Source organism: Telopea speciosissima, chromosome 4 (assembly GCF_018873765.1).
Source record: "Telopea speciosissima isolate NSW1024214 ecotype Mountain lineage chromosome 4, Tspe_v1, whole genome shotgun sequence".
In the NCBI taxonomy this organism is placed as follows: domain Eukaryota; kingdom Viridiplantae; phylum Streptophyta; class Magnoliopsida; order Proteales; family Proteaceae; genus Telopea; species Telopea speciosissima.
In genome coordinates, this window is record NC_057919.1 from 27,387,949 (window position 1) to 27,410,166 (window position 22,218).

General features: G+C 39.1%; 1 protein-coding gene across 4 annotated transcripts in view; it reads right to left on the minus strand.

The window, feature by feature from the left end:
* The window catches only part of LOC122657511 (STE20-like serine/threonine-protein kinase), a 62,169-nt gene extending 43,111 nt beyond the window's left edge, over positions 1–19,058 (minus strand). For 3 of the 4 annotated variants that reach the window (XM_043852229.1, XM_043852228.1, XM_043852230.1), the window contains exons 1-8: positions 18,608–19,058; positions 18,093–18,347; positions 7,104–7,228; positions 6,954–6,998; positions 6,787–6,868; positions 6,621–6,689; positions 6,326–6,496; positions 6,157–6,222 (exon numbers count right to left, since the gene is read on the minus strand). In XM_043852229.1, the coding sequence (XP_043708164.1) occupies positions 6,157–6,222; positions 6,326–6,496; positions 6,621–6,689; positions 6,787–6,868; positions 6,954–6,998; positions 7,104–7,228; positions 18,093–18,347; positions 18,608–18,766 (972 nt within the window). In that variant the 5' untranslated portion in view covers positions 18,767–19,058. The remainder of the gene's footprint in view (positions 1–6,156; positions 6,223–6,325; positions 6,497–6,620; positions 6,690–6,786; positions 6,869–6,953; positions 6,999–7,103; positions 7,229–18,092; positions 18,348–18,607) is intronic. The other variant, XM_043852231.1, reaches the window with a different exon arrangement.
* Between the last annotated feature and the right edge of the window lie 3,160 nt (positions 19,059–22,218).

Consider the following 22,218-nt stretch of genomic DNA (forward strand, 5'->3'; position numbering starts at 1 on the left):
CTGCTCCAAGGTCCAAATACATGCTGAGATGCAGACAAAACAAGGTCTGCATCTGAAAACTAGCGGAAACCCTAGCTGAGTCTTGGTTGTCTTCAAAACTCCATAGAAACTTCAATGCAGCTCAAATAACTTCCTCAATCATTGAAATAGGTTGTGTAGAACCTTTCTCATACCATTTCAGCAAGCTTTCTTTACATAGGACACTCTTCCATGGAATCCCTTCAGTTTTCGGATTCCAAAGAGAGGGGAGAAAAATGAGAGCAAAGAGTTTAATGCGGCTCTCAAACCCTCAGTTCTGATACCAAGTTGGATTTTAGGTTAGAAGAGGAGAACAAGATGGGGGAGAAAATAGAAGAGAGGAGAGGAAGAAGGAGACAAGGAGAAAGAAGGGAGAATATTTTGGTTGTAATGTCTTGTGTTGGAGAGGCTTCTCCACACAGCTATATTACTTCATTAATAATGATAAACATATTACATCCACCTCCCTAGGGAGGTAAAAGGTAAAAAAGGAAAAAAAGAAGAAAATACATGATAGGACTGCTAGAGCTTAACCAGTTCCTAAAATACCCTTAGACCAAAATATCTAATAACTCTAACAGTTTGTTGGCTAAACATTGTGGTTTATCCCTATCATGGTCATGGACTCAGTGTTCCTTTCCATATTGTGCACTCTGATGCATGGTTCAAGAACTCCATTTCGGTACTGGTTTCGCCCAGCCAAAAAATCGAGTTGGGCTGAGATCTCGGAAAGTTGGTGCATTTGTTTTTTTTTTTTTTTTTTTTGGAACTCGGTTGATGGTTTCGGTAGGTTTTTGACCTGGTTTGGTCATGAAACTTGGTCTACAATCTATTTTGGGCCATTTAAACACAATGGCACTATCAGATTTTGAAAATCAAAGTCCAAATAGGAGTTTGACTTAGTGGGAAACCATGACAGGCACTTATTTATGCCTAATATCATTTAAGTAAATGTTTTTATTTCATTTACTTGAGATAATATTCATAAATAAGAAAATACCCCCTATTTGAATCCTCAAATTCCAAAAGGATAAAAATTCAACCCCCAAGTTCAAGAACAAAAAATTGGATTTTTAGCGGTAGAAGCAATTTTCAACTTTTAAATGTTGGGGTTTTTTTCAAATCAAAAAATTCCATAAATCTTAATATGGTAAAACATTGCTAAAAACCAAAAGTGCAGTAAAATATTCATTTGTTTTGATGTCTACAAAGATATTTTTATTCAAAACGACTTTGACAGCAGTCGCACACACCAAATAAGGTTTGACCGAAACACAACTCCTTCAATATAAATCAGATTTAAAAAATCTTGGATTTGTTGGAAAGCTTTTTGGCGAGAAATATGTCAAAGGCACTCATAGGAGAAGGTCTAGTTCACTTCACCAATCGGTGGATGAACCCATTGGGCCACAGGGTCAACCAACTATGTGTGGTTGGCCCAGCCTATTAAGGCTGGGAGTTGCTGGGTCTCCCAAACCCAGATTATGGGGGCATAAGAGTCAATTTTTATTGACTCAATTTTGACTTCAAGTGCTGGCCGAATCTCAGTGAGGACCACACGACTTAGCCACTTAAGTGAAGGACATAAAGTGGGGTCCACATGAAGAAGAATCCCTGCAACATATTAGTTTCTATTTTAGTAAATCCTAGTCAATAAAAGATTAGTTTCTATTTTCATGTTCCAAGTTTAGTTTCTAATTATGCTAGTTTCCATTTTCTTTTAACTTGAGGTGCAAGCATAGCCCTCTATATATCGTAAAGGCTATTAGAAGCCTCTCCACGATTTTAGAAGATGATGAAATTTTGCTTGAATGCAATGTCTATTCTCATGTCCAATTGGTTGTGACTTGAAGGGCTGAAGGAGCCTGGCTGAGAGAGCCTAATCCACCTATCCCCACCTATTTTCTTCTCTTCTCTATCTTCCCTTCCTCTCCATCGATCTCTCTGTGCTGCTGTGCTATTGTGATTGCTCCAACCATTGAGAAGACTACTGCTGCTTCCCCAGTGCTGTTGGTGCTGCTGTTCTTCAACAAGGAGGATCGAACCCACCTTTGCTGGCCTGTATCTGTCCTACTGCCAGCAACAAACGAACTTGGATAACTCTGAAGATTGAACTCTGTTTCCAGCAGGGTTTTGAGGGCTGGATCACACCCAAAAGGAGTCCACTCGATCCCAGTTTGAGCCTTTGTGGCTGGCTGGTTTGCTCTATGGCCTCTACCTTCTAATTTCATCACCAACTCAGATCTCCTCAGCTGTTCGTCAGATCTGATTCAAACTTGCCGCAAGACACACCTCCATAGGCCCTACACTCGATCCAAACTTGAGCCTCAACTGGTGGCTGGTTTGGCCTGCAGGACATAACCTGCTAATTTTGGTGTTGCTGCCATAACTCCCAACTCAACCATTGGAATTGGATGAAACTTTCAGCAGTGTTTTCCCTCCATAAGCATCCTACGATCCAACTTTGGTGGTATTCCCATCGCTGATTTGGCTTAGAACCCTAACCTGATAATTCTGAGTTTGTTTCTAATTGTGGTTTTGTGGGTTATTTTGGGACTAGACTTTAGTCTTCATTACTTCTACTTGTTCTTGTACATTCTTTAACTTCCAACTGGTGCAACATGACCATATAAAACATTTTGTGGTTGACCGTCACTTCATCAAGGAAAAGATTTACTCCTGTTGCACTGACACTCCCTTTGTGAAGACCAGGAATCAGCTAGCTAATGTGTTCACCAAAGGAATCAACTCACCGCAGTTCTATACCCTCTTGAACAAGCTGGGCATGTATAGTGTAGGATGTGCATATTGTGAGCTTAGCATAGTAAATGTAATAGGAATAATTACTCGTGTGTGTTATGTTAGTAAAGGGGCAGTCCTACAATTTCCTTTTTCTAATGTTAATTAACAGAGATAAGAGGAGAGCAATCGATCACTCTCTCATCAATCCAGATCCTCTACTGCCGAGCAGCCCGGCAGGACCGTGCAAGGCGTGCAGTGACTGCCTTGCCCCTGCCCAAACACCTTGCCCGAGTGGGGGTAAGGTGGTCATTGCGTGCCGCACTGTGTCTGGGCTGCACGGTCCTGCCGGGCAGCTCGGCAGTAGAGGATCACGATCCCTCTCTCATCTCACTTTTGCCGCAACTTCTTATTCTCCTTCCCTTCATCTTCATCTCGTCTTATCTTCTTTGCTTGTATTACCACTGCAATATATCGAATTGAACGAAGACAGAACATATGGTGTTTATATTTAATTAGACTAGGACAATAATGAGGTGGTGAAAATTGATGAGGGAGATTCCAGAAAATGATTTTTTTTTTGTAGGTATCTGGGCTCAATCATAAATAAAGAAGGTGATGAAGAGGATGATGTTTCACAGAGAATTAAAATAGAATGGAAGAAGTGGGGGTGCGTCTAGAGTATTGTGTGATCAACATATTCCTTTAAAACTTAAAAGAAAATTTATAGAATAGTCATATGACCGCCTATGATGTATGGTGCGAAATGTTGTGTAGTTAAGAATCATCATATAGATAACCTGTGTGGCGGAGATGAGGATGTTGAGATAGATGAGTGGCAAAACTAGAAAGGATTAAGTAAGGTATGATCATATTAGAGCTGACTTTGGAGTAGCTCCGATACATGACAAGCTACAAGCCTACAAGAAAGTCGTTTAAGATGGCATGAAAATGTTCAACAGAGACCTTTGGATGCTCCAATACGGAGGAGTGGTTTAATTCAGATTGAAGGAACTAAAAGAACCAAGAGAAAAACTAAAATGACCTGAGGAGAAGTTTTGAGGAAAGACATAAATAGCTTAGGTCTGGTATCAAGTATGATCTTGAATAGAGCTGATTGGAGGGCAAGGATCCATGTAGCTGACCCCATTTAGTTGGGATAAGGCTGAGTAGTTGTTGCTGTTGTTATTGTTATTTTTGTTGTTGTTGTCGGGGTCGGTGTTTATCACGATCCCAGCAGGATTAGGAGATCCAGATCTCTGGTTCTTCTAGTTGCAAATATATTGAAGTGAAGGAGAAAAAAATGCTGATATTCAAATATAGCTGATGAAAAGGGAAAAGAAAAGAAAAAAAGATGACAGAGAAATTGAGGTACTTGCAAAACAATTTAAAACATTTGATATATGTAGATAGATTCTAGATAAAAGGTCCTCATCTATGTCTATATCCTTTGCCTTGCTTCAATCATGCAATAGAAATTTTAAATCTTAGTACTTGTTTCTTCCTTAAACTACCCCACAACTAGTTGTATTACCAAGGCATCAAAATCAAATATATGTAACTACACAGATCAATCATCTTCTACCTTCTATTAACACTATAATATGGAACATTTGCATAAATCTTAACCATGATATTAAAGAATCTAAGAGCAAATTAAAATCCGAAGCAATAATAATAAGGGTAATTTACACATACCACCCCTGAGGTTTGATGAAAGGATGATTTTACCCCCCAGTTTTGGAAAATTCTGCGTACCCCCCTGAGGTTTACAAACGGTAACAAATAAACCCATTCCGTCAGTTTATGACTAACACTGTTAAAATCAAAAGGTAAAGTGACAAAAATGCCCCTTCAAGAAAAAAAAAAAAAAAAACCTGCAACTCATCTTCCCCAAATCGATTGGGGAAGATGAGTTGTAGGTTTCAAAACCTTTCAACCCTTCAAGAATTTAATGTTTCAAATTGGGAAAAAATCCCAAATCAAAACCCTTTTGTAAGGATGGAGCACTGGCTTCTCAAAACCCTTTTGCAAGGATGGAGTCGGTGCGAGTCTCCCAAAACAGAACTCTTCGTTTCAACTTTGAAGTCTAGGGTTTAATGTTTCAAATGAGACTTCAATGGAGAAAGACGAGGACAAGCTCAAGGAAGCTTAGCTTTAAGGTTTCACATTCTACCTTTTTCAAATTTCACATTTCAATTTCTCTTCTTTTTAAGGTTATCATCTTCAAAAATAGAATTAGAATGTTTATTACAGAAACTTATGAGAAACAGAGAGACGGGGACGAAGCCGATTTAACACTCTGGTGTTGCAGGAGTAACACTGTCGCCGTAAAAATCGGCCATGATGGATCTGACACTCACATCCGAATGCAACAAAATCCTCAAATCTTCAACCGCTCGAAGATTAGGGTTTCTCCTATACACAATCTTCTATTTCCACTTTCCAGCTGGTACCGTTCGATCGCTAGATTTAGAGAGAGAAACTACAACAGCAAGAGAGAGACAAGAGAAGAGAAGAGCCGTTGAGTAGTTCGTTGTTTCGCTTTCTTCCTCTGCAACGAATATAAAAGACAGATTTTGTGGAGTCTAGAGAGAGAAAGGAAATGCTTTTGCTTCTCTCTCTTATGATTCTGCTTTAAATCGGCTTCGTACCTCTCTACTGTTTCTACCTCTTTCTAAAAATTTGTTTTTTCCACTTCACCTTATACAGCGGCCGAGTGGTTGGCGAAGCCCAAAATGGCTGTGCAGTCGCCGTCAAAGTTTAGCCCCCGAAGACCTTCTCAAAGATGTCAGAGGCTATGCTCTCCCACGCCATTATCTCATCTGTAAAGTATCCAGAATCCTTCAGTCTCCAGCCTCTTCTGACCCCTTCTTCGAACTCTCCGAGTATCTGAACACTTTAGCCCTAACCATAACCACCTCAGAAGCCAGTGAAATCCTCAAAGCCCTCACCGGAGATGTTCCATTAGAAGCCATGGATGGAGCAATCGATGGGATACCTGTAACTCATCTTCCCCAATCGATTTGGGGAAGATGAGTTGCAGGTTTTTTTTTTTTTTTTTCTTGAAGGGGCTTTTTTTTCACTTTACCTTTTGATTTTAACTGTGTTAGTCATAAACTGACGGAATGGGTTTATTTGTTACCGTTTGTAAATCTCAGGGGGGTACGCAGAATTTTCCAAAACTGGAGGGTAAAATCATCCTTTCGTCAAACCTCAGGGGTGGTATGTGTAAATTACCCTAATAATAAATAGATTGCAAGTAAGAGCATAAAAAGGATTAGAAACTGATATGAACCAAGTTAACAACAATAGGTGTCCAAAAACCAAAAACATGAATTTATTCTAATTGAAGAAACAATGACCACTTAATCATTTTTGCTCATGGGAAATCAAAACCTGTGATATTTCCTCCTTTTTCCCATCCGGCATTTTTTTCTGTGCAAGCATATCTTCTTCTTTCATCTGTTTCATATGAAAAATGAGTCCCCTTGTAAGCATATGGTGTTAGTCGGAGTCAATGTAGAAACAGTAATGGAATCACAACACATAGCAGTGATGCCCTAACCTTCAATGTTTTCATCCGATCACCAAGACTTGGCAACCCATCTAAAATAGTTCGGGCAATATAGTCATTGGACCTAGCTTTCCTAAAGAATGAATGCTTTAACAGCTTTTTCGCAGAAGGTCGTTTCGAAGGATCTTTTACCAAGCAACTAGCAATCATCTGCTTAAATGACTAATAAAAGGGGGAAAAAAGTAGTCTATGAGGATACTCAACTATAACTGAAGAGTAAAAGGATTGAACTAATGGTATTAGAAAGAAAGAAAGAAAATTGAAATCCACTACGTAGAAAGGATACCTTAGAAAACTTCTTGTCCCTCTCATAATCAAGGCCTGGTGGTGCATTTTGCAAGGTCATAAGCAAAACCTACCAAAAGTTACTCCAGCTAAGATTACTAGAACCTCATGGAGTTTTAATACTTTATGTTGATTAAAATATAGAAGAAATAGAATGATATGTGTACCTTCATTGGAGGGTACTTTGAGAAAGGAGCATGACCGTGGGCCAACTCCAGCGCTGTTATACCGAAAGACCAAATATCTGCCCTGAAGATCAGTTGTCCAAAACACAATGTCATCAAGATATTTATTAATGATGTAATAAATAAATATAACACTGGAGATTGCTAACTTGAAGTCATAACCGTGTAATTGCTCCATAACCTCAGGTGCCATCCTACAATAATAATAGAGAACCTCTGATATTAAAAAAATGTCAAAAATATTTTGCCATTGTTTAACCCATATAAAATATGTAGAAGCTAGGAAATTAAAATTATACCAGCAAGGAGTCCCCACAAAAGTATTTCTTGTGCGTTGTCTATCACCTGAATCAAAAAGGCAAGCAGAAACACCAAAATCTCCTAGCTTGATTGCACCACGTGCATCTACTAGAATATTTCCAGCCTACAAGAAACATAATAGCAAAGGAAAGATAAAAAATGCAACAATTAATTAAAACACAGAATGTGCACAAAAGAAAGATAGTCTATGACGTGCACAAGATAGAAAGAAAAATAGTCAATGATGGGCACACCATAAAGTTACAATCAACGCAAGAAACTCCCAAAACTTTGCAGGTGCAAATAGAGAAATATTTCCCATCGTTCGGTTCAGAAGATAACCATTTCAACTGTTGTCAGCTTGGTGTATTGAAGACCAAACCACAGAGGTTTATAACTTTATCTCTTATCGAAAATTAATATGCTGGGGATGAGGCAGGTAATAGCATTGAGAAGTTTAAACTAATATCAAACCCACCACTACATGGTTGCAGTTTAGATTGTCAACCAAATGAAATACAGGATTGAGCATAAAACGTAAATTATTTGACAATGAAAAAATAAATAAATGGATGGGTAAAAAGTCCAAACTCAATGTAATGCTGGAAAGAACTATTTTATTTGTTGAGCTAATCCTAGCAGTGCATCTAGGCCTCCTTTCCTATTGCTTCCTTTCAAAATGGAGAATGGAGTGAGACAGGAGCATTCACATTGAATTTCTGTGGTGTTGATATTTCAACAGATCAAAATTGATATTGTTTGTGACTGGAGAGTAGCCAGTAGTTTGGGGTTTATTGTAATTGAAGAGGCTTAGTCATATAAGATAATACTACAGTTAATGTAGCATTGTTTAGGACAAGATAAGTTACTATGGTTAGTTTTGTATTGCTTGGGACAACATAAGACAAGTTTTAAGAGGTTTCAGAATGGCTGTTCATCCCAGATGAATTTAGTTGCTTAGATTAATAAGGTTCTAAATAAGGTTAACTAAACAAGTTACATAGTTTCAGTTCAACATGAATAGGATAAAGAGCCTGTCACTGCAGACTACTGGTCACACTAGCTTAGTTGATAATCTGTCTAGATAGTGGAGTCTTAGATGTGGCTTTTTATGCATATGCTTGTGAATAGAACTTTTGTTCAGTTATTGCTTATCAAATTAATTTCTTTTGGAGGAGAATGGAACTCCTTCCATGATGCAAGCCTAATCACAATGTATGTTCTACTTGGTCTCTTTTCTTCATTCTCAGTAATTCTGTTTTATGATGTTATCGTTATCATCATCGTCATCATTATCATCATCATTATCATTATTCTTTATTATTATTACTATTAATATTTATTATTATTTTTATCAAATGCTCCTTTTTCCCTGATATTTCAGAGTAGACCTTTCCTTCATCTAGTCAGATCTGGCCCAGAGATCTCTTCTACTGTTGGAGTAATTAACCCCAATTTTTTTCAGATGGTTTTGGGAATGGAGAATGAGGATATTGAGTAGAGAGGGAGGGACTTGGTCACGACTTTAATAAGTGTGGTCTATCCAGCTTAGACTTCCATTGCTGAATCCCGGAAACAGAATAAGTGGGGGCTTAGTTCAGTTTTTGTTTTATTAGATGCTTTCTTCAAGGTGGAGATAAATCAAATGGATGAAGATAAACTCCTTTTCACTTTCCTTCCTACTAGAGAAACCAGCTATTGTTCATGTTCAGGTCAATTCTTCTTCATTGACTCAATTCAATTGACTATGGTTTGCCTCCAATATTTCAGAAATCTGTTCTTTGCTCATAACCCTACTTTTAGTTAGCCTATTAACTATAGATCTGTTAATATGCCTGCATCATGGAGGTTTTCTCCTCCATTTGTTCATAGTACAATACTAACCTTACAGGTCCCAATGTTCAAGCCAACTAATGGAGGCACTAATTTAACTTTTCCAAAAATTTGGTTTCCATAGTACTGCCACTCAACCAAATCTATGACACATGTACATGGCAAGCCTTGTGGATCTGTCAAAGTTGCCAAGGCAATGGCTAGATGGAAACAAACAACTGCCTTGCTGAGGTTCTGGGGCAGCACCAGATTAAGAGGGGAAGAGGGAGGCAAAACCACAGCTAATCAACCTTTCACTATTCCACTATTAGGGAAACCAATAGGTTCCATTGTAATACTTTGTATCTGTTAGAAGTTGTCGATGAAAGGGGGAGGAAGTCATGAATTAGCACTAGAGCTAATTCACGATTTCCCTCTTAGGGGTGTTTTGGTCTTTTGCTGTTTACCCTATTGTTATCTTATTAATATTGAATATTTTGGGGCAGATTGTAATACGGCTGTGACTCCCAACTTGTTGCAGCACTTCTTCTTCTCCTCCTCCTCTCTTCTCCACTCTTTCTCCTTCTTTCTCTATAATTTTATTACATGGTATCAGAGCTGGATCGATAGGGATTGGTTCACGCTTCCAGAGATCCATTGTTCTCTACTTCTCTTTTGATCAAGGTTTTACAGTGGCTGAAGGTGTCTTCTACAAACCAATGAAGTTGTAGACTATTCAGTATTTCGTTTGAAGGAGTGCAGCATCCTATGCTGTCTTTGGTTTTGTTTAGAGACTAGTTCGTGATTATATGAAGAACTAGGTCTAGTTTGGATGATTTTGATGAGTTGTTGTGGGACGTGAAGGTTGATGGAGTAATTGTTTGAAGTCAGCGATATAGGGAGTATTCACGATATTTTTTTTATCGTGATTTTGTGCTTTGAGTTGTGTTATACTTTGGGGGTGATTCTCGATTTTGTTTTTAATTGGGATTATTTGGTGGATTGTTCTTTGGCTGTCTCTGCGATTTGAAGATTATCTGAATTAGTAAGAATGGTTGAGACCAAGACTACAGTGATTGAGCTTTTGTCTTCTCATCGCATTATTGATTGAAAGTTAGAGGGAATATCAAATTTCCGGCAATGGAGGAAGGTGGTTCGATTGGCTTTGATTGGCCATGATCAACAGGATCATTTGACAAAATCAAAACTTGTTGATGATGGGACATTGTCGATACACGGATTTTGAGCCAGATGCTGAATTCAATGGAAAATCAGATTGCAGACTTGGTGACTCATATTAATACAGTTAAGGAATTATGGGAATATTTGAATATCCTGTACTCTTAACAAGACAACCTGTCACGTATATATGATCTTTCCCAGGCTTTCTATGTAGTGGATCAAAAGAATCTCAATGTTACTCAATATTTTGCTGACTTCAAATGTTTGTATGAGGAGCTGAATTCTGTCCTTCCTATTTCATCGGATGTGCAAGCGATGCAAAACCAGCGAGAATAGCTTGCTGTTATGGTATTTTTGGGTGGACTTCGTAAGGAATTTGAGTCGGTGAGGTCTCAGATTCTCGGTGGAGATAACGTCACCATACTTTCGAAAACTTTTTCTCGAGTTTTACATGCTTCCCATGAAAGCAGCCAAGAACCCACCAGTGCTGAAAATTCTGCTCTTGCTTCTTTTCCACCAAACTGTGGCTCAAATGGTGGGATAGGTAATAGTGGTGGTCGTGGTCGTGGTCGTGGGACTGGCACTAGTAAAGCTCCCACTTCTTGTGCTTCAGAGACTTCAGGACAGGTGAGGACTTGTCATCATTGTGGTAAGCCTGGCCATATTCAGCGCTTTTGCTGGAAACTACATGGTAAACCACCTCAATTTGCCAACTTGGCTAGTAGTGATTCGGGTATTCCTTCTCCCTCCAAGCCTAAGGGTAAGACTGTGACGATGTCTAATGAAGATTATGAGTACTTTACTCAGTTTCATCCACTTCTCATCCCTGGATCATTGATTCAAGTGCTTCGGATCATATGACTGGGGTTTCAGGTATTTTTTTCTGCATTTCGTGAGTCTTCTTCAAATGTTGTGTTAGCTTATGAATCTTTAGCTCAGGTTCGGGGTACAGGCACTGTGCATGCTACCTTGTCTTTGCCATTATCCTCTGTTTCTTATTTGCCTAAGTTTCCATTTAATTTGTTGTCTGTTCACAAATTCACCAAAGCTCATAATTGTTCTGTCACTTTTCTCCCTGGCTATTGTGTATTTCAAGATCTCAAGTCGAAGAAGACGATTGGTAGAGGCCGTGAATCTGGGGGGCTGTATCTACTTGAAGACACATCAACGGTGGCATGTTTGAGTGTGGCGCTTCCTTATCAGATTCATTGTCGTTTGGGTCATCCTTCCTTGGAGAGTTTGAAAATTTTAGATAGTCGTTTTAAATCTTTATCTAGTCTTAATTGTGAGTCTTGTCAGTTTGGGAAACTTCACCGTGTAAGTTATCCCCCAAGAGTCAATAAACGGGCTGCCTACCTTTTTTCTTTAGTTCATTCTGATGTATGGGGCCCTTGTCCGGTAGTTTCTCAGTTAGGCTTTTGTTACTTTGTTACATTTGTTGATGATTATTCCAGAGTTACCTGGATTTATTTAATAAAGAATCTTTTTGAGTTATCCTCCATTTTTTGTGCTTTTGTTCTTGAAATTCAGAATCAATTTAATACTTCATTAAAAGTTCTTCGTACTGATAATGCTAAAGAATACTTTTTTGCTCCTTTTACTACACTTCTGGTTCAGCATGGCATCATTCATCAGTCCCCTTGTACGGACACACCTCAACAAAATGGTGTGGCCGAGAAGAAAAATAGACATTTAATGGAAGTCACTCGGATCTCTTTTGTTTGAGACGAAAGTGGCTAATATTTTTTGGCTGATGCAGTTTTGACCGTCTACCATGTTCTGTTTTGTGTGGGAGTATTCCATATTCTTTGTTGTTTCCTTCTTAACCTTTGTTTGCATTAATCCCTCGTGTATTTGGGAGTGTTTGTTCTATTAGGGATCATCATCCTAATCGCTCTAAGTTGGATCCTAGGGCTCTTAAATGTCTTTTTGTGGGGTATTCTAAAACTCAAAAGGGTGATCGTTGCTACTCTTTTGATTTAAAGAAATACTTTGTTACCGCTGATGTCAAATTCTTTGAATCTACTCCATTTGTTGAGTCTTCACTGCCTTCGTCAGATTTGGACGATGATTTGCCCGTCTCTGTTGTCGAGTATTCTTCTCCTTTGCAGGATCTTTTGCCAACAACGCCACCTCCTACTAAGCCATCTATTGTGTTCCACCATCGCTCATCCGACGAGCCGACACTTTACATTCCAGCTTATGAAAAATATAGCACCCGGTTAGCTACCTCTACCTCGTCTTCTTCGCCTCCAGATCTGGATCCTCCAATAGGTATTTCCTCTTCACCTTCTATTCCTGTTATTTCTGATTTAGATGTCCCTATCGCTTTTCATAAGGGTTTTCAGAGTTGTACCCAACATCCTATCTCTAACTTTGTGTCCTATACTGGTTTGTCCTCTACTTTTGTTGCTTGTTTGTCGACTCTTGAACGTCATCCTATTCCTAAGTCTATTGTAGAAGCCTTGTCTGACCCTGGGTGGAGGGCTGCTATGACTGAGGAATTATCTGCGCTGAAGGACAATCAGACATGGGACCTTGTTTCTTTACCCTCTGGTAAGTCTACCATTGGCTGTCGGTGGATATTTGTGGTGAAAGTTAATCCTGATGGGTCTGTGGCTCGGTTGAAGGCCCGTCTTGTTGCTAAGGGATATGCCTAGGCCTATGGTATGGACTACCTGGATACCTTTTCTCCTGTTGCAAAACTTGCTTCTGTTCGCATTTTCATTTCTTTGGCTGCTACACACCATTGGCCTTTGTTTCAGTTGGACGTCAAGAATGCTTTCTTGCATGGTGATCTCCATGAGGAAGTGTATATGAAGCAACCTCCTGGTTTTGTTGCTCAGGGGGAGTCTAGTAAGGTGTGTAGGCTAAAGAAATCATTGTATGGGCTGAAACAGTCGCCAAGGGCGTGGTTCGGCCGATTTACAAATGTTGTGTTGGAGTTTGGACTGACTCGGTCTGAAAGTGATCATTCGGTGTTTTTCTGGCATTTTGATGCAGGGAGGATATTTTTGGTAGTTTATATGGATGATATTGTTATCACTGGAGATGATTCTTCAGGTATTGAGAGCTTGAAGACACATTTGGGATAACAATTTCAGACTAAGGACCTGGGACGTCTAAAATATTTCTTGGGTATTGAGGTAGCTCAATCACGGAAAGGGATTTCGCTCTCACAACGGAAGTATGTTCTTGACTTGCTTTCAGAGATAGGGTTACTGGGATCTAAACCTTTGGATACTCCTATGGATTTAATTTGAAACTGATGGCAGATGATGGTGACATCCTTGATGATCCACAGAAGTCTCAGAGGCTTGTAGGGAAACTCAACTATTTGACTGTGACTAGACCCAACATCTCCTTTCCTGTCAGTGTACTGAGTAAGTTTATGTCCTCTCCTCGAACGTCTCATTGGGATGCGGTTATAAGGGTTTTGCGCTATGTCAAGAAAGCTCCAGGGCGTGGTCTTCTATATACCGATCATGGTCATGGGAGGATTGAAGGTTTTACTGATGCTGACTAGAGAGGGTCTCCAGTTGATCAAAGATCTACTTCAGGTTACTGTGTGTTTGTTGGAGGAAATCTTGTTTCATGGAAGAGCAAGAAACAGACTGTTGTAACTCGGTCCAGTGCAAAGTCGGAGTATCGTGCTATGGCACATGGCACATGGCACTTGTGAGCTGATGTGGATTAAACAGTTGATGACAGAGCTTGGGTTTGGTGATGATTCTCCTATGTTATTATAGTGTGATAATCAGGCTGCCATTCATATTTCTAGTAATGCTGTGTTTCATGAGAGAACGAAACACATTGAGATTGACTGCCATTTTATTCATGAAAAGCTGCAACAAGGGATTATTTCTCCTCGTCATGTTCGAACTGGGGAGCAACTTGCTGATTTATTTACAAAATCTTTGGGGAGTATGAGAGTAGATTATATTTGTAACAAGCTGGGCATGATTAACATATATGCTCTAGCTTGAGGGGAGTATTAGAAGTTGTCGATGAAAGGGGGAGGAAGTCAAGAATTAGCGCTAGAGCTAATTCATGATTTCCCTCTTAGGGGTGTTTTGGTCTTTTGCTGTTTACCCTATTGTTAATCTTATTAATATTGAATGTTTTGGGGCAGGCTGTAATACGGCTGTGACTCCCGACTAGGCAGCACTTCTTCTTCTCCTCCTCTCTTCTCCTCTCTTTCTCCTTCTTTCTCTTTAATTTTATTACAGTATCGATTACCTTGTATCAATGTATCTCAGCACATCATAGTAGATTAAGAATTCGTTGCCTAAATAACAAATTGATAGTGTACCAATTGATTCAGCTCTAATACTAATAAACGAACTTTTTATTGATACTAGTATTACTGAATAATATCTTAGGGTCTTTGGTATTCGCCCCAAATTTTGGTGGTCCTACTCCCATTTGGCGCTTAGACATCACCTTTCGCACCTAGGTACCATGGCAACTATGCCCGACATGCAATGCAACAGCTCTTCTTCACATTATTCCCTTCCTGGTCAGAGAAAACTTGCCCTCAAGTTTTTAATGCTTCATTGCACAAGTCTCCTAACACAGTTTTTCTGAAACCGTCATGTGGAAGACTTTGAGAGTGCAATTAAAAATAACTAAAACAGAAACAAAAATCGTAGACATGATTCTCGCACACATGATTTCACGAACTCATCATTGTAACCAGCATGACAACTAAAATATGAGAGATCGGTTCCCCAAAAACATCACTTCTTATACTTGATGTTTCCCAGGTGACACTGAGAAGGGGGTGAATCAGTGTTCTTAAAAAATTCTTAAAAAAAATCCCTAAATTCCAACCCTGTTTTGGCTTCGATGGAGTAGACTTCAACCAAATTTGATTGGCCGGGGCAATCCCATAATTACCAATCCCACACACAAGCGTATGCACGTCTACCTCGCAACCACAGTATGGCCAGATCTACCAAACAGTGCACACCCACTATATATATATATATACCCAGTAGATAAAGGACATTGCATAGTTCGTTTTAGGGATTGACGAACAAGTCACTCGCACTTCATAATATCCAGTAATATAAAGAACATGCATAAACACCAGATATACGTGGTTCGGCAAAGATGCCTACGTTCACGGAGGAATACCGAATAAGGTTTCGTATTTCCCCCCATACGCTACTCAATTTTTCAATCGCTACAACGACTCAGGAACTACAATCCCTGCTTCAGTTTGTGCAACAACATAAATGAGAGCAGCAACCCCTTCTCCAACCAAGCCCCAATTCGAATGGAGTTACAATTCATCAATTGAGAGTACAAGAATGTAAAAACACCCAACACAAGACCCAAAATTAGGGTTTCTACACATTCTAGGATTTCAACAAAGCAAACAACCTAGAACATCAAAACTAGGGTTTTACAAAATTAGATTACCTCTTACAGAGTAATTCCAGCAATCATGAAGCCTCTGATGCATAGAGATCGTGTCTGTGTACGCTCCACTGCTCAAACCATCTTCAATACGAAGTCGAGCATACGACAATGATATCGTCAACTTCTCGTGCCAGACGACATTGAAACTGGCTCCAATGGCTTCCTCTCGAAAAATAACCCAATTTGAAAGAAAAAAAATCGTCCAATTTCGATCTAAAACAAAGATATGGCCTCCCAAAGTTGGATACCCAAAACCCTGAAATCAAGGGGTATTATCATAATTAAATTAACGTCTCGTGATGCCGCTCATGTAACGACACGCTAACAGATAGCATAATCGTCAGATTCTCTTTTTTTTTTAATTCAAAACGAAAGTGCCTTTTGCAAAGAAAATGGAAGAGCAACAAGAGCAGGCAAACTCAGTGATTAGAGCCATTGAATCCATTCCAGAGATGTTGGTGTGTGAGCCACAGCTTAATGATGATTGGGGTGTTAACAGTTAACACTGCCCTTGAAGGAGAAGAATGTGAAGACACCCTAGATAATAACATTGACATCTATGAGATTAATGTTGAAGTTCCAACAATTTCTGTCATCATGGAAGAGCCAATCTTTGATGTTTCGAAGGTCGAGGAGTACATTGAAGAGTTTGAAGCAGAGAAGGTTGAAGACACAACTATAGAAGACCCCATGGTATGACTGCTGATTTCGAAGTTGAGCACATAGAGTTTGTCATGCCACCAGTTATTTGAAGAGAAAGTTTCATACCTCGAAGACTACATTCCTAACATCCACGAGCTGCCTGAATACTATTATGGGTTGAAGACTGATGTTCATCACACTAAGTTGATTCCTCCATTTTGCAAAATTCGAGGACGAATTTTTTTCAAGCAAGGGAGAATTGATGTAGATAAGTCACTTAGGGCTTATTTTAGTGGAAATAAGCTTTGGGTCATATATGTATTGGGACTTTGATCCTATGGGTTTTTTTGTAATTGGTCAATTTAAAGGGCCTAAAATATGGGTAGAAAATAGGAATACGGGATTTACTTCCTTAGTTTAGTTAGAGTCCTATTTTGAGTTGTTTTCTTTATTATTTCACTTTCCTAGTCAATTTAGGGCACCTTATTAGTTAAGGATAGGGTTAGGCCTTTCCTTTTTAGTGTATAAGTCTATTTTTTATTCTTCTATATAAGTTTGTAAGGGAGGCCAGCATGGTACACGAATTTGATTAATGAAATATTAGCTTTAGCCTTTGTGAAAATCCTGAGATAGGTTGGGTGAGATGCCCAGGCTGAGATAGCCATTCCCTTCCCCAAACCCATTCCATCGATCTCCATTCAAGTTCCATTCAAGTTCCAGTTCTGCCCTAGCTGATCTCTTGAAGAAACATATTCGGTTGCTGGAAATTCTCTGCAAGGTTCAAGATATTTTCAAACAACTAGTAAGTTTGACATTGAAATTCTGCAATTATTCTTCTTCCCTTCTAGAAGGTCGCATGCAAGGTGATTTTTGCGAGAATTATGCCCAGCCAAATCTAACCGTTAGAACCTGCTAAAATTTTGATCAGGAATAAAATAGGTGATCAGCCAGGTCGAGTCGCCTTAAGTATGACAACCTGGTGAAAACTTCAAATGTAAAAAAACCCTGAGCATACCCCTGATCCGCACCTTAGCTGTTTTGCCCTTATGCATGTCCCTAGTGGTTTCTTCTTCACTGTTGCAAGCTATAGATGGGATCCAAGACTTCCTTGATTGGAAATTTCTTCTAAAGAGGTCCTAAAGAACTCAATAGCAAATTTACCAGAATTTTTGCCTTTCATTACCTTAAAGTGTTTCTGGAAGACCTATAGGAAAGTACTTTGAGATGGTTTGAGACTCACATAAAGTATTTTGTCATGCCATCTTGTGTTATGCTGACCGAAAGAGAAATAAAATGCTTTAACGGAAGATTGATAGCATTCCTATGAGAACAAGTGGCTCAATGTACTTAAAAATGATTTTCTCCAAGATGCAGCAAAGCCTTAAGAATTGTGATCTTTCACTACTATGTTGCAACTAAATACTCTGAGCTTATGCTATATTATTTCAATGCAAACTTTTTTTTTTTGGGGTGAATTTCAATGCAGACTTATTGCCCAGGAAATAGACTTTTTTTTGTTATAAAACTTATTTTTCATTTCTTTGCTCTTTATTTTTGAGAGGGGGGGGGGGGAATCCAGCCATATTGATGGGGCTGCGCCCTCCATAGGTGGCATTTGTATAACTGACAAGCACACTACCAAATTTTCGCATTTATTTTTTTTAAATAACATCCAAAATTTTAAATATTGTTTTCCCAATTTTTGTATTTCATTTCAGTAAAAGATTTCAATCTTTTTCTTCCTATTCAATTTCCTTTGCATTTAAGGCAATCCAGCAAAATAATTTCAGTAAAATAAATTGAGCCTTGAGAATAAATAATTAAACAGAGATATCACTTGTTAACATATACAAGAGTCACCAAAGGAAAGTAGTTAGCAAATAAACTTTGAGATACTTGGAATAACCCCAAGAATGGTTACTCACCTTAACATCTCGATGTATATGCCCATGTTGATGAAGGTATTCTAGACCCTTTAATACTTCACGTAAAATAGTTGCTATAACTACTTCCTCCAACCCATTCGGATAAGCAGCTTTCAATATATGAAGGAAAGAACCCCCGGCCATGAATGGCATTACAACCCACAAATCATGATCGCTAACAAAGGAACAGTAAGCCTTTAGAACATTAGGGTGCTCAACCAAGATCATAGTCTGTGCCTCCCGAGATATATTACTCTACAAATAAAGACCCAAGTCATACATTAGAAAATAAATATTACATTATGTCTCAGGATAAGACCATGTAGAGAATCTAGCACAAATTTCTGTTGAAAGAATAACCAGATTCAATGTTACAAAGAAGCAGGGGTTGCTCTGTTTCAGCTCAAGCGAAGGGGCCGAGGATTAATATTTGATGACAACATATATACAGCTTAAGGAGATTTTATCAAGATCAGAACGGATTCCTTGAGAAGGAGATAGAATAGTTGATTTACCAGATCAGTGCCATATCTCTCGAAATCAAGTATTTTGACGGCGACAGTCTCATTGAACGGAATGCAGAGCGCACGATAAACAGAAGCGCTTACACCCTGCCCAACTACTTCATACAGAACGTAATTCTCACAACCAATCGGATACTTCTTTTTGTCCATGACTCAAAGCTTCTCCTTACGACTTATGTCCCCTGAAAACCCTAAAACTAGTCATGAATCTCCATTCTTCAACAGAAAAATCTCAAAATCAATGCAATAAAGAGAAATCCAGTTCGGCGGAACAGAAGATTTCTACAGAGATGAATTCAATCCAAACACAATGCAGTGAAAGATAAGGAACCAAACAAGGTTGTGCTCTGCTTTCTCGTGAAGAAAGAGAGAGAGAGAGCGAAGGTCTCGGATCGGCGCTTAAACGAACATTTTGTGTGCGAAAGCCCGCCACTTGTTTAGCTGAGGCGCTGAGCTTACGGATTTTGGTTTCAACTGGCTTTTATATGATTTCGCTTCGAGACTCGAGAGTCTACAAATTTGAAACAAACTCACACGTGACTCGCACGTGTTTTCCGTTAAAACTTTACAAAGATTCCGAATCAAACTTGGAACAACATACTCACCCCGTTTTCAGTGGAGATTGTTATATTGTTATCTCCAACACTTTTGAGACTCCCAACAGAACGTGTTGTCACGGGAAACAGATCCTTTCCCGAGCGGGTGCCTCTCCAGCGTGCATCCGACGGCTGAACTGGCATGATGTGCACAGGAATTATGCCAATCCAACCGTCGGATGCGTGTTGAAGAGGCACCCACGTAGGAGAGGAACTGAATTCCGAGTTGTTGTGTTATTTAACTGTTGGATTTCATAGAGGGATGAGCCCATTAATATTGTTTATTCCAATTCAACGGTGTTCAAAGGTGGGTGAAATGACCGGCCATCTCCTGAATGACCGAAATTCTGCCCCATGTATCTGGGCGTAGGCTGCGCCCAGATGTGATCCCAGTAACATCGTCCCTATTTTGATTTACTGATAGTATGCCACTTGTTCCAATTGCAAATGATCTGCGGCTCAGATCGATCGAACTATCTATCTATAGATGAATGGGTCCTATCTAAAATACTTTTTGACAGATAATTGTGTCACATGAATAGATGATGTGCAATTATGATCAATTTTTTTTAATTGGATTGAAGAGAATAAATCATTCAATTAAAAGAAATCAGCGCAAAGAGTAGAAGATAGACATGTTTAATCCTAGTAACTCTCCTAATTCAGTTTCCGTATTGGAGAGAATTCTCTGAATTTTCATCTTCTTCACTCTATAAACCTTCTGACATCCGAATCCTTATCTTCTTCCTCAAGAGTCGTAACCTCCTCCACGTTCTTCTTCTTCATGTTATAATCTTAGATAGATCTCTCCATCTCTATGATTAAAATCATTTGTTATCCATTTGTATCTTCTCTATTTTCTCCGGTTGATTTTTTTTTTTTTTTTTTGGTGAATAATAATTTATATAAGAACAAAACTATTTAAGGAAAGAAGGGAAAACCCTTTACAAGAGGCTACAAAAGCCTAATCTTGAGACCCTAAGCTGAAATTATATGTCTATTCTTGAGGCAATCAACATCTAAAGCATGAAGATGATTAATCTTTCTATCAAAAAAAAAGAAAAGAAGATGATTAATCTTAGTGTTAATCTCGAACTCTTTTTAGCACACCAAATTTGGTTATAAGAGTGAGAGGACGAGGTCCACCTTCTCTAGTTTCTTTCCCACCAAAGATGATGTACCGTGGCACAGAAAGTCATTTTAACGGTAAGATTGCATATGGTTTTGCCTTTGAACTCTTGGACAATCCATCTCCACTCTCTTTCAAATAAGGGTAAGGGGTTGTAGGAAGGGCAACATCTTCAGATCACGTCTCGCCACACATGTCTAGAGAAGACACAATTGAAGAAAAGGTGGTCAATATCCTCAGTGGCATTCCAACAAAAGCAGGAGTTGGGGATTCTGATATTTCTATGGAGGAGAAAATCTTGAGTAGGTAAAGAGCTTGCTAAGGCCCTCTATGTAATGAAGCTGTGACGGGGATATAGTGCTTGAACTACACCTAGGGATGTAAATGGATAACTGAAATTCGAATCCGCATCCATATTCGTTTAGAGATATCCGGAAAATAATCCGAATACTCCGATTAAATTCTGTCCGGGAAAAAAAATCTGAATACTTAATAATAAAAAATTAAGTAAATAATGATTTTGAGGGTTTTTGAAGATTCAACAAGTTCTAGAATATGATGAAAAGAGAATCATGATCTAAAAGATATGGATTGAGAGTGAATTGTATCTGCTAGGGGGAAGAAAGTCCAACTTATACAAGGCAGAGATATTAATAGATGGTCGAAAATCCGAATCCGCTCCACATTCGTATCTATTTAGAGGTATTCGTATTCAGCCACGATTCAAATCCGATCCATTTATATCCCTAACTACACCACTTTCTACGAAGGAAACACACTACCTTTAGATCGAATCAAATCCCATGTATCTAAAGATGTAAAAAACTTATTTGCACAATGGGTCCATTGGACTAAGTCCCACTGCCAGGGGTGCTTGTAAATGTATCTCACTCAGCTGGCTCCAAACAAAAGCAAGGTCAGAAGATGTGGGGTGGGCCTTGTTTCCAATCCCCATAAGAGATAATTGAAGAAACCAAAACCATCCTATTAGATAATGCATCATACCTAATACTGTCCCCAAAGACTGAAAGAAAAACCCCACACGGGTGCCAATGATACTTAATTCTATCCCTAAAGACTGAAAGAACAATCCCCACACGGGTGCCAATCATACATAATCTTGTCCCCAAATTTCTTCCGGTGAAATTTGAAAGTTGAAGAAACTTGTGTCTTTAGTCTTAGACTCTTTTTGGGGGAAGTGATTGAAAAGGCTGTGAATGGGCATGTACATCCAGTATGGGTTGTGGACAAATAGGGTTTGCCCGTAGGGATCGTTTCTCATATAGACATCCTTTGAATGATTAGGGTCTCACTAGCGTCATTACAGACTTAAGAGTTGTATAATTGTAGCTTCCTCTATAACTCAATTAATGGATTGAACCAGTAATTCACTTGGCGTGTGCGTGAGAGAAAACTGAGTTGAGCTCGCATCACATTCTCGCACTTGTATGCTGGATACCAGCCATATGGAATCCACACCTCCTTAGGCAGGGGATGCAGATTCCATTTGGTTGGCATTCAACGTACGAGAACTATTCTCGTACGAGAATGTGAACCAGCTTCGAGAAAACTAGGGTTTGCTCGTAGGGATCGTCTCACAGGTGTTTAAAGTAGAAATTACTGGAGCATAGTTGGCTGAAAATGGATATATATTTGATGTGGGTTTAGACTTCTACAAAATAAAAGAGCATCATGAACCACTGCCACCTTCACTGCATAGGCAAAAAAGCCTTGACAAAAGGTACTTTTTGCAGCCAACTAGAGGGTCTTGGCCAAAGTCTTTATAACAACTCCCCTCCTACCAAAAGAGGTGTTAGGGGACCAAGCTCCATCAGTGAGGATGAGGGAAGCTCAAGGATCCAAACATGGCAAACAAG